The sequence below is a fragment of the Ursus arctos genome, unplaced genomic scaffold (genome assembly GCF_023065955.2).
Source record: "Ursus arctos isolate Adak ecotype North America unplaced genomic scaffold, UrsArc2.0 scaffold_15, whole genome shotgun sequence".
NCBI lineage: Eukaryota > Metazoa > Chordata > Mammalia > Carnivora > Ursidae > Ursus > Ursus arctos.
Genome location: NW_026622819.1, coordinates 40,497,261 through 40,509,642, shown reverse-complemented (window position 1 = coordinate 40,509,642; position 12,382 = coordinate 40,497,261). Strand labels below are relative to the sequence as shown.

Here is a 12,382-nt window from a genome sequence, read left to right as displayed (position 1 = left end):
TGCTGCCACGTTTTCAGGTCAAATGGCTACCTGCTCGCTGCTTTCACCAGGGTTTGGGCAAAAGGCCCCAGGCTGACTGTCAAGGGCTCAGCTGCAGTCACGTGCCCTTCCAGAGCCAGCCATTGAGCTGAGGGCCATGGAAACTCCTACCAGCCAGACCTGGGCCATGTGCTCACCGATGGGGTCGACCCCATGCAACCACCAGTGGGGGGAGGGCCTGCTAAGGGAATGGGAAAGACAGTCCCTCTCCACCTGTCCTCCCCAACTCCCTTCATTGCTCACCTGGTTCTGGGAGGCAGCAGACCTCAAGCCAGAGACCCTGAGCCCCTCCGTGCCTTTCCCCAGTTACGAGATCATGCAGAAGTGCTGGGAAGAGAAGTTTGAGATCCGGCCTCCTTTCTCCCAGCTGGTGCTGCTTCTTGAGAGGCTGCTGGGCGAGGGTTACAAAAAGGTATGTCGAGGCACCGAATTGGAGAGTTCTGGTCCAGAGGTCAGACATGGGGTACAAGGCTCTGTGTGTCATGCTGGTATTTGAGGGACTACCCTGTACCTTCCTGGGCCTCAGTTTCCCTACTGGTGCTAGTAAGGGGTGGGCTGGGGCTGCGAGTGGAGTTTATTTTAACAGCACAGCGTTTCTGAAATGAAGTCCTGTGTGGGAGCTGGTGCCCACAGCCCCCTTCATCCTGCATCCCTCCTCATGCCTTTGCACCCATGCCAAGGCCTGGGGCTCCTTCAGAAGTCGAACATCCTCAGGCTACCTGTCCGCTAAGGGCCTGACCAGCTGATAATGGTTAGATTTCCTGTTGCAGGCTCAGTCAAGGCGAATGGGGCCAGGAGGGCCTTAAAACCTGGCCTGTCCACCAGAGGGAGTTACAGGGAGGGGCGACGCTCGTCCCCTTTCCCTTGGCCCGTTCCTAACCACGCTCCCACCCACGTTTCGTCACAGCTCAGCGCCTAGTGAGATGGATTGGGTTGTCACCATTTAGCAGTTAGGGAAACTGAGGCTGCACTGAAGGAGGTTGAGGCAAGGTGAGAGCCCACACCTGTCTACTCGGAAGTAGGGGAAGTGCTAGGGTCACGGGCACTAGTCTGCGGACTGTCCCCTCCTCTCGTGAGATGCCAGCTGGGATCTGGCATCTGTGTGTGGTTTTGGGCAATTCCCATTCCCCTCTGAGCACCAGTTGTCGAATTCACACGAGGCAGGAGGGGCGGGTCAGGGTCTAATGGTAGAGGATCCCCACGGGCATCTCTGGTCTCGTCATCCCTGTTTCTCCGGGTCTCCCTCCCCGTGGAGCAGAAGTACCAGCAGGTGGATGAGGAGTTTCTGAGGAGCGACCACCCAGCCGTCCTTCGGTCCCAAGCCCGCTTGCCTGGCTTCCATGGCCTCCGATCTCCCCTGGACACCAGCTCTGTCCTCTACACTGCTGTGCAGCCCAACGAGGGTGACAACGACTACATCATCCCCCTGCCTGACCCCAAACCTGAGGTTGCTGATGAGGGCCCACTGGAGAGTTCTCCCAGCCTTGCCAGGTAACCACTCTGGCCTGAGGCCCAAGGCAATAGTGTGCTCTGTGTGTGTGTGTGTGTGTGTGTGTGTGTGTGTGTCTGTCTGTCTGTCTGTCTGTCTGTCTTTGTCTTCATGCTGCCAGGCTTGCCTTAGAAGTCAGTTACCTGGGGTGAGTACTGATTCCTGGCAGTGAGCAGAAGGGAGAATTGAACTCATTTGACTTCTGATGACCTCAGGGGGAAAGCGCAGGCTGGTAAGAGACAGAACAGCTGGGACTTACTTGTAGGGTAGCGGTTTCCTGGAAAGTAGCCCCATAGGCCATCTCCTCGCTCCTGTCCCTAGGCCTTATCCAGGCCCTAAGGAGGAGTAGGAAATCCAATCAGCATCCCCAGCACCCTGTGTATTACTCTGGAGTCATCATCACCAGCCCTGGCCTGTGCTGTGTTCTCCAGCACCACGTCCTGAGGGCCCCCGGGAGCCTGGTGTGGTTGTAGGATGCCTGGTGCCCGCAGGAGTTCAGGCCAGAATTCTGACTGGGAAGGAGATTCGTGTTTCTCTTTCGCCTTTGGGATGTGGTGAAGTTACAGTGGTCGGGGCTGGAGGAAGGCCAGCCATTGCCTGGACTTCATGTTCAGACCCGATCTTCCCTCAGCTGGAGAGGAAGGTCCCCCATGAGGCCAGACGCCCCCTCCCCCCCAAACCAGATCCACTCTACGGTGAAGTGGCCGCAGCCGCGGGCAGGGTTCCAGCTCCAGCTGTGACCCAGCTGCCATGAGGCCCAGCCAGGCCCGGTCTCTGTGGCCTCCGTGTCTCCATGGGCACTCGGAGCGCCCCCAAGAACTGGGAGGCCCTCTCCGTCTTCCGCTGGAGCAAAGGTGGCAAGGCCCCAGGTAGCCAGTGTGCAGAGGGGTCCAGCTCAGAGCTCGGACAGCTTGAGGTGTGAACGCTGGCCTGTTCCACGCCCTCACGCAAGCTGCCTCCGCTCCCCGAGCCTCCGTGTCTGTCCTCCCTAAAATGAAAACTGTAGCGCCCCCCTATGTGGGGGTCGTCGGAGAATTGGGTGAGATCGCAAGCGCCTCAGGAGTGCGGGGCACGGAGGTGCCGATGAGTGACGAATGAGCCCCGAGCCCACTGAATGTGCTGCGGGCAAGTCCCGGTGTGTGATGCAGGCCCCGGACACCACTTCTGAGCGGCCCCTCCCTCACGGCGTCTGCCTCGCGGAGTCCTGATGGGGATACAACGAACCGAAGGCTGTGAGGTGCATGGTGCAAGCTTGAACACCCAGAAAGCTCCGGAGACTGCTCTCGTCTTCCTGTGGCTCCCTCCCAGCCCCTCACTCACTTGCCTTCTCCTCCTAGCTCCACCCTGAATGAGGTCAACACCTCCTCTACCATCTCCTGCGACAGCCCCCTGGAGCCCCAAGAGGAGCCCGAGCCCCAGCCCGAGCCCCAGGGGGAGCCGGAGCCGCCACTGGAGTCAAGCTGCCCTGGGCCTCGGGCCGAGGCGGAGGACAGCTTCCTGTAGGGGGCTGGCCCCACTCCGCCCCACTCGAAGCTCCCCCTCTACCTCCCAGCACCCAGCGCCTCCTGGCCTGGCCTCCCATCAGCCGTCACTTTCTAGAAAGCGTTTGCCCCTGGCATGTGGCACCCCGGCCACTGGGCTGGCTTAGGAGGCAGAGGGCTGCGGGGGGTCACAGAGGCCATGTGACTGGGAGCCAGGGTTCTCCCAGGACACTTAATTTCTCCATCTGTAGGATGGGAGCACAGGGCCCGGTGACGCGGAATCTGGGCTTCTCTCCCAGGCTGACAGGCGGGGAAGTTGGAATCCCTAGAGAGATTCTCGGGGTTCAGGAGGTATGAATTAACGTTCTTCTGTTCGGCCAGCTACTCCTCAAGGAGCTGTAGCTTTCTCCTCGCACTTTCATCCACCTAAGAGCTGGGGAAGAGACCCCGGCATCCCTGGCTCCTGGCTGGGCCGGGGCCTGGCCTCGGACAGTGATATTCATCCAGAAGCCACCTCTCCTTGATGCCAATCTCCGCCTTCCCAGGCCCGAGCTGGTCTGGGGCCATCCACGCTTCATGCTGGGGGCTGAGCCAAGTCCAGGACGCTCTGGCCCACAGCCCCTGTCCCAGGCACTTGGGGCGCGCCTCGCTGTACAAGTGCTGGTGTCCATGTCTGCCCTGCCCTGTAAGTGCCGGGCTCTTCTTCCTTATCACCGCCAGTCTTACTCCACGCACCAGAGTCTCCAGGGCCAGGCGGGCCCCACATCTGTGACGAGCGTGCGGATGTGCCTGCGAGAAATGTCCACATGTGCAGATCAAGATATGCGTTGGACCTGATACGGGACCTTGGAGGAATTCCTCACCCTCTCCGGGCCTGTTCGCCCTGCTGAAAAATGAGCAAGGTGGACTCGTTGACTTCTGGTGCCCTGCCGGCACTAACATTCTCGAATATTCCAGGGGGTGGCACACTTGCCCAGAAGAAGCAAAGCCAAACACTCCAAACCTCCGTCCTAGGGGTCAGCTGGGGTCTGGGCACATTCCAGACCATGCATCACACTCTGGGCATTCAGGAGCCGTGCCCCATCCCCAGACCCCCAGCAAGTCCCAAAAGGCCAGCTGCCCAGGTCTTGACTCGGAGTGACAGCCAGTGTCTTGGAAAGCCCCCAGCAGCTGCCCCATGGGAAGACTATGGGGCCCCTTTCAGACCCACAGTGACCTCTGGAGCCCTCCTGAGCAAAGGAGGCGGAGAGGGCAGATCAGACACCCTCGTGCATGCAGTCTGCTCTCCAGCACCTGCTGTCCGAGTCTGTGCCACAGACATCGTAGACAGTGAGGGCTCCTGGAGGCCCCCAGAAAGTACAAGAAGCCTTTCTAGGGAACCAGAGAGGGGTGCAAGAGGCAGGTACTTTGGGGGTTGCCTTCTCACCCAGCAGCTGCCTGGTCCCTGAGGGAGTACCCGGGGGTACGGCTCACTCACTGCCCAGGCCCGCTCACTGCACTCTCTCTGCCAACTACACCCCCGCTAAGTGGGCATCGGGGGTGCCAGGGAGTGAGGGCCGTGGCCAAGACTGCTGGCAGGAGAGCCAGGAGTGGGCACCAGCCCCCTCTGCTGGGCCGGGAGAGGGAGGGGCTTCTCACTACGGTACCAAAGATGTAATCACCTAGGTTTACAAGTATTTTTAGGACTCACATTAACTCACATTTATACAGCAGAAGTGCTATTTTATATGCCATCAAATTTTCCTATCTGTGTACTTTTTTTTTTTTTTAAGAGAAAGATTTTAATATTAAACCTGGTGCTTCTCACTCATGGACTTCGTGGTCTCTCGAGGGTTTAGGTCCCCGTGCCTGGGAGGTGGCAGGAGTGGAGTGAGGCAGATGGGGCTGAGCTCTGGCCACAGTGTCCCCACACAGGGTCCTTCAGCTCGGCGTCTCAGGTCCACCTGTAAAATGGGGTTTGCACACTCCCTCCACCACTTGCTAGCAGTTGGATGGCCTGGACCTCGGGCTTCAGCTTCCCAAAGTGTGAAATGGAAAGGCCCTATTGGCTCTGCAGTGCCTGGCCCTGGGACAGGCTGGACTGTTCACAGGCTCCCGTTGAGAAGCCTGAGCCCCTCCTGCAGCCCCCGCCCTGCCCCACCATGTGCTTTGGCTTTGGCTGGTAAGCTGGGACACCCCCCGCCCTCCCCTCCATTCTGCCCGTGGGCCAGATGGACGCTGGTGTGGCTTGTGACAGGCATCGTCTCCAGCCTGATTCCAGGCCCCGGTGAGCAGCGGTTGGGTCTCAGGTAGGAACAGGGTGGACAGAGCACCCATGGGGGCCAGAGAGCAGTACGAAATGAGGAGAGAGGGCAAGCGAGAGAGAAGAAGAGGAAGAGAGAGAGGAAGGTGGGCGGGAAGGGGAGCGGGTGCAGCCAGGGTGAGGCCAGAGAGGGAATGGGGCCCAGCTATGTCTCCGAGGGCAGTCTAGCTAGGCTGGGCAGTGGGGTGCAGACCCAGCAGGCCCCAGACCCCTCACGACCACAGTGGCTCAGTGGTATGGGGCTGGCATGAGCCAGGCATCCTGCTGCCTGCTGGCCAGCTCCATCCTGACCATAGGCTCCATGGCCCAGCGCAGGCCTGAAGGATCCTGGCAGCGGCATGGGTTCGGGGCAATAGAGCCCACTGGGGCAAGAGCCAGAGGCAAGGGTCTTAGACCCAGGCTATGGCTTCCTGACCTCCTCACTTGGGCCTTTTGGCAGGGGTCACCCAAGGTAGAACTGGGTTTCAGCCCAAGATCTATCAAATCTCGCCGTGTGATCTTGGCCGTCGCTTGCTCTCTCTGATGTGGGGAAGGGGGCATCTCCATTTCCTTCTGGGGCACAAGCACCTTGTCTTTGGAACCACATGCCTCCCTGGACTGTGGCCAAGGGCCTGGGGCTGTGGCTGTCAGTGGGGAGACGTGGGCAGCTCTGACTCACAGGCCCGGCCGCCAACGCAGAGGCGGCTGAACCACGCCAGGGGAAACCCCGCCCGCTGCATGGTCTGGCCACACAAAGCCCACCCTCCCAGGGTGCCTGGCTTCAGAGAGCACCCAGAGCCTGTGACCTTCCCATTCCTGGCTGTGGTAGAAGATGAATAAGCCAATACCCCGATCTACCCCGGAAAGAGAAGAAACAACCCACATTCCAGACAGGGATTATCCCTGCTCATGGGAAAAGCCTCCGTCTGGAGGTCAGGAGACTTGGGCTCCCTCCACTTCAGGCCTGCTCCTTAAGGAACCCTTGGCTAGATTACACCACATCAGGCCTCAATTTCCCCGGCAGTAAATGGAGCTAGTGATGTCACAAAGAGAGAAAGGATGATGAAAGCCTGGTGAGCACCTGTGCCAGGGCTGTCCTGCCCATTTCCTCATTTTACCCTCACACCAACCCTAGCAACCAGGTACCACTCCTTTCTCCGCATTACACGTGAAGCCAGTTCAGGAAGGTTTTGAAGCGACCTGCCCAAGGCCATCTGGTCACGGCGGCAGGGACAGGATCCCAGCTGACTCCCAAGTCAGTGCTCGAGGAGGTAAAGCGCTCAGCCAAGGTTGTAGAGCTGGGGGCAGGGGAAGCCTGGGTCCCAACCCCTTGTCTCCAGACTCCAGACCTGCCTGGTACACAGACAGAGTAAGGAAGGGCAGGGTAAGAGGAAAGAGCTAAGTGAACCCGAGGGCTAGCGGAGGGTGTGGAGGAGTCCGAGGAGGGGGGAACCACAGGTCACCTCTGCTGGCTCCTGCCTCCCAGCTTTGCCGCTCAGGCCGGCCCAAAGGAACGGGTGAGCTGGAATTTTCCTCCCAGACAGATGAGCCACTTGGACTGTACAATTCTTCCGCCACCCTATTCACGGCCAGGGGCCTTGTTCCTGGAAAAAGAGGGAAAGACTGGTAGGCACTCTTGCTCGTGGGGCCCTACCCTTCAGCTGATGCGTGGGTCACAACCCCCACTGAGGCCCTTCCTCTGCGCTAGGGCACGTGGTCTAAAGGCCTTTTTTATTTCTTTGTTCAGCTTCATAATAATTAAAAATTCCTTTTATGAAAGCATTTCTGTAACATACGCCTGTATTAAAAAAATCCATTCTCAAAATATATATCATAGAAAGTCTTTTTTCTTTGTATATTTTGTATTTCAGGCTCCAGTAACATTGTAAATGCGTCTTGTCTTCATTCAGCAACTCTGTGCACAGGAATTTATCTTATGGAAAATTCACATCTTACTGTTAATAGTTTAGTTATATCCTCCCAGGGCTTCCCGCCCTTACATCTATATTAATATTTGTATTTTGTATCGGTACTTATCCGTGTAAATATACAATTACAATTTTAAATAAAACTACCACTACCATTTTGCAACTTTTTGTTTTTCGCTTAAGAACACATCACGGGCACGCTCACAGGTCCGTGGTACTTGTGGGCAGTCGTGTTCATTATGAGAGCTGTACATAATTTCAAGCATGCCTGCGCCATGAATTATTTGACCAGTTCCCTACTAATGAACATTTAGTGTTTTCAAGCTCTAAATTATGCTGGAATGACCATTGTTCATAAAGTTTGTTTGTTAATTAATTAATTAATTATTTTTAAAGTAGGCTCCACGCTAGGCTTGAACTCATGACCCTGAGAACAAGACCTGAGCTGAGATTGAGTCAGACATGTAACCCAGGTGCCCCCGTAAAGTATATTTATGTTCGTACATTTTTATAAGTATCTGTTTCCATAGGTTAAATTCCTAGACACAAGAGTTGCTTAGTAAACAGAATCAACATTTAAAATGTTACTGGATCTTAAAAGTTGCCTTTAAAATATGCAAAATCATAAAGCTTCCGAGAAGCTAAGAAAATCAAACAGGAAAGTGATGAAAATAACATTATTTCGCTCTGGCTAGGTGCCCTGACCTCCTGAAAGAAGTCTGGAGCCTCTTCGGTTTGTAGGGAAAAGCCACAAACAAGGGCTAGCACAGAGTTAAAGACGGAGTGTGCCAAGTGGAGACTTTCTCCCTGGGGTGACCAGAGGGCTGAGAGGAGCCGCCAAGGCAGGAACTTGCCCGCGGCGCTGATATTCAGGGCTCCCGGGGGCTGGTCCCAGCCCGCATCCCGAGGGCACCCACTTGTTGGGAAACCCAGCTCGCCCTGGCTACCTGGGCCCTGCCCGGGTCCCTTGTTGCTGACGGAGTGCGCTCCTGACAGCGGTCTCATGTGACGCTCACAGTCAGCTGGGAGACAAGCCAAGGGCTCAGTTCCCGAGGAGGAAGCTGAGGCTCAGCGCCATCGAGTGCTGGCCCGAGGTCACACACAGCAGCCTCTTGCCCCCCAGTCTGGTGTCCTTCTACGGCCTTCTTCAGGGAATTTCTAAGGCCGCTTCCCGGACGCAGGGAGCAGCAGGCTGGGCCCTGGCATCAGGGTGCTGGCTGCCACTCAGGGTGCGGCTCCTGAATCCCCAGTGGGCTCTTCTTGGAGTCCAGGGCTTCTCTGGACAATCACAGATCCCACAGCGCGAATAAAATTTGCTACGGCTGCCTCAATGGCCTAATGCTGGGGTCCCAGCCTGGGCAGGGGGCTGGCTCTTCTCAGGATCCAGCAGTGACTTAGGGATACCACAGAAGCCAGACACTCTCCCTGGGACTTCCTCCCACTGGTTCAGCCCCTGGCCCTCCTCTCTGGGCCCTCAGTAGTATCATGGCTGCCCTCTCCAACAGCTCCTCACACCCTCTGAGGGTCCTTCTCCGCCGACAGCCGTGGGGCAAGTCCACAGTCTCTTTCTGGTTTGGGGTTTCATGGTAATCACTGCAAGGAACTAGAAAAGTCACAAACATGGGGAAGTAACAGAGCTTCTGGAAAATCGCAGAATTCTCAAGGGTGCTTGTTCCCCTTCTAAAAGGACAAGGTGGAAGCTTCCATGCCTGAGAGTTTCTCTTTATTATTGATCACCCTGCAGCATACCGTGATCTTGACTCTCTTTGGCTCAGACACCTTCAGTGGCTCCCCATGGCCTAACACACGAAGTCTAGGCACCCCAGTGTGTCTTCAAGGCCATCCCTGACCTGGTTCCAACGTCTCCCCCACATCTGTGCTCCAAGGTCTGTCTACCCTCATGGGGACCACAAGCTTTCCAACCTTCCAGCTGTGGGTAAGGGTTCCTTCTCTCCCAAGCCTCGCCCACACTTGCTATCTCTTGTCTGGGATACAAGCCATCCTGACAGGTGGGGGCTGGTATCTCGGTGATTTTCATATGCATTTCACTGATAATTAGTGATGCTGAGCTTCTTCGCACGTAGCCGTTGGCCGTTTATACATCTTCTTTAGAAAAATGTCTATTCAGTTCTTCCGCTCATTTTTTTTTAAAGGCTTCATTTTAAAGTAATCTCTGCACCCAGTGTGGGGCCCGAACTCACAACTCTGAGATCAAGAGGGGCATGTTCCACCGACTGAGCCAGCCAGGCGCTCCACTTCGGCCCATTTTTAAATCAGGCACTTGGTGCGGGTCTATTGTGCTTTGTTTTGTTTTCGTTGTGGAGTTATATGAGGGCCTTATATATTTTGGTTGTCAACCCCTTATCAGATAGATGGTTTGCAGATGGTTTCTCTCATTTGGTAGCTTGCTGTTTCATTTTGTTGACTGTTTCTTCTGCTGTGCAGAAGCCTGACCTCTGCACCTTTACTGGTGTTCTGCTTGCCACTGAGGATGCCCAGCCCACTATGGCTGAAGGGCAAAGGAGCCCAGATCAAAGCTGCCTCTTCCAAGAAGCCTTCCAGATCACTCAGCAGGAAGCGGGTTTTCTTCCCAGTCCTTTGACAGCCTCAGTCTCTGGATGTCCTACGCACTCTCTCATATCCAGGCCTGTGCCATGCTGACTTTCCTTCCTGGAATATTCCCCACTCCTCCCTGCACCTCCCCCCAATTCCTGGTCAGCTTAGGCAGACTCCTTTTTTTTTTTTTTATAATTTTTTTTTTAAATTTATTCAACAGAGATAGAGACAGCCAGCGAGAGAGGGAACACAAGCAGGGGGAGTGGGAGAGGAAGAAGCAGGCTCATAGCGGAAGAGCCCGATGTGGGGCTCGATCCCAGAACGCCGGGATCACGCCCTGAGCCGAAGGCAGACGCTTAACCGCTGTGCCACCCAGGCGCCCCAGGCAGACTCCTTTTTGATTCCCCTCTTCAGTGGTTCCAGGAAGTCCTACCACCCCCTGAGCTCCTGGTTCCTCCCCTGCCTCTGCCACCAGGCTGGAAGCTCCAGAGGGGGTGACAATGACTCCCATGTTCACCACGGTGTCCCTAGGGCCAGGCACAGAGTCAGGCTAGATAAATATTTGTTGAGTACACTAAGCGTTATTGTCTCACGGGATCTGAGTCATTAACCCCTCCCCCACTTCATCAGTGAAGAAACTGAGGTCTTGAGAGGCGAGGGACCTGGCTGGGGTCACACAGCTAGGAGTGGAGAATGTGATTCCTGGTCTCTCTGGCTCTAAAGCCCAGGTCATTCCCCTCTAGCCTTGACCTTTCTGAGAGCCCCAGCTACTGCTGAAGGCAGGTGATTAAACATATGGGCTCTGGGGCCAAGTTCCTGGATTTCAAATGCAGTTCTGTGTGACCCTGGGCAGGTCGCTTCCCATCTCTGAGCCTGTCTTTCCTCATCTGTGACATGGGATAATTATAGCTATCCTCAAATGTGGTTGTAAGGATAAGATGAGATGATCTGTGCCGAGACTGGCACAAAGGGTGTGCCCAACGGGCAGGGTGACAGAGAATGGCCCCTCTTCGTGCCGCTGTGTTAGTGCAATTACGCATAGCCTGCGTTTTGGCCTCAAAGGTCCCCATTTGGATGCTGGATCGCGTCAGTATGGATCACTGCTGGCATTACCGCCTGCAGGGTCATAGAGCCGCTTGGGTGCTCGTGTTACCTCCCACCAGGACGACGAGGGCCCTGCAGGCAGGGAAGAGCCCTGAGCCTTCTCCTTTCTGGGCCCAGAGCAGGGCCAGATGTGTGAAGCACCCGGTGAAATGGCTTCTGAGAGCGGAGCACTCCCTCTACGGTCTCCGTTTGTCCACCCACCCCCTCCGTCATTCTAGCACCCGGCCCTCACTTAGCTCTCCCCGTCTGCCAGGTGTGGGCCAAGCGCAGGTGAACAGGAGACCCGGAGGCATGTTGGCCCTGCCAGGGAGCTCGCGTCGGGGGTGGAGGGGTGGGCATGGAGTCCATCAGTAACCCCCTTAGAACAGCGCTTGTGCGGGCTGCGATGGGCGCTGCGCACTCAGGGGCCAGGGGGAGGCTGGAGCGGCGAGCTCGGTCCAGACAGAGGCAGGGCCACATCCAGCAGTAAGTCGGAAGGAGCCAAGTGAGTTCAGCCGCTGAAAACCAGCGTGCAGTGCAGGAGGAGGGCGGGTGGGGAGAGGAGGAGAGACCCGCTGTGAACAGATCACAGGGCTCCTGTAGGGCGGCTAGAGGAGGGAGCTGCGCTACTGGGCTGGAATAGTGCCCCCCAGTGCCCCACGCCAGATGCTAGGGCCCAGTCACTCCTCGAGCACAGAGGGAGGGGCGCTCGGACCTCTCTGGCCTGGGGTTGAAGCAGGACCAGGAGGCAACTGTCCTGGGTCCCTGGCTCCTGGTTTGGGCTCCTCCACTCTGACATGGGGGAACTCCCGGATCCCAGGGCATGGGTTGGAGCAGGGGTGGAATGATCAGGCCAGTGGCGGCCAAGTCGTCCCTGCTGTGAGGTCTGGAGCTGCCAGGAGCCAGGAGACAGGCAGGGAGCTGAGTTTCAGGCCCTTAGTATGAGCCGAAGCGTGACACGGCCCACGCAGTTACTTTGGGATTTCCTAATCTGTGGGCTGACGTGCAAACCCTTTGTAAAGTTCCTCTGCCTCAGGAAGGAGTGATGTCAGTCCAGGATTCCTGCTCACCCCCTCCCGGCGGCCTCACTACAGCTTCCCGGCCGGCGATCAGCACACTGAACCGCAGGCCACGTCCATCCCATGGCCAGTGGTGGTCAGCGCGTTTGCTGCTGGGGACCACACTCTGTGTGGTGTGGCGCTCGTGAGCACGGGCTCTGCAGCCAGGCTGCCTCGTTCCAACCCCAGCTGTGTCACCTGCCGGCTCCGGGACCTCGGGCAATTGACCTAACCTCCCTGAGCCTTAGTTTCCTCATCTGCAGAATGGAAATAATTACTAGAACCAGACTCACGGCTGAGAGGATGAAACGAGATAAATGTGCAAAGGGTCTGACATGGTGCCCGGCACATAAATAACATTCAGAACCTGTTAAGCCTCCAGAGGCCATATTCACAGGAGGGGAGAGTACAGTCCTGCTTGCAGAGTTTTGGAACACAGCATTTACTCATGGCCTCATTCATTCTTC

At 56.6% G+C, this 12,382-nt stretch overlaps 1 protein-coding gene across 5 annotated transcripts in view; it reads left to right on the top strand.

The window, feature by feature from the left end:
* The window catches only part of PDGFRB (platelet derived growth factor receptor beta), a 36,584-nt gene extending 31,765 nt beyond the window's left edge, over positions 1-4,819 (top strand). For all 5 annotated transcript variants that reach the window (XM_026510757.4, XM_026510756.4, XM_057312255.1 and 2 more), the window contains 3 exons: positions 346-451; positions 1,298-1,530; positions 2,866-4,819. In XM_026510757.4, coding sequence (XP_026366542.1) covers positions 346-451; positions 1,298-1,530; positions 2,866-3,031 — 505 coding nt within the window. In that variant the 3' untranslated portion in view covers positions 3,032-4,819. The remainder of the gene's footprint in view (positions 1-345; positions 452-1,297; positions 1,531-2,865) is intronic.
* The last annotated feature ends 7,563 nt before the right edge of the window (positions 4,820-12,382 follow it).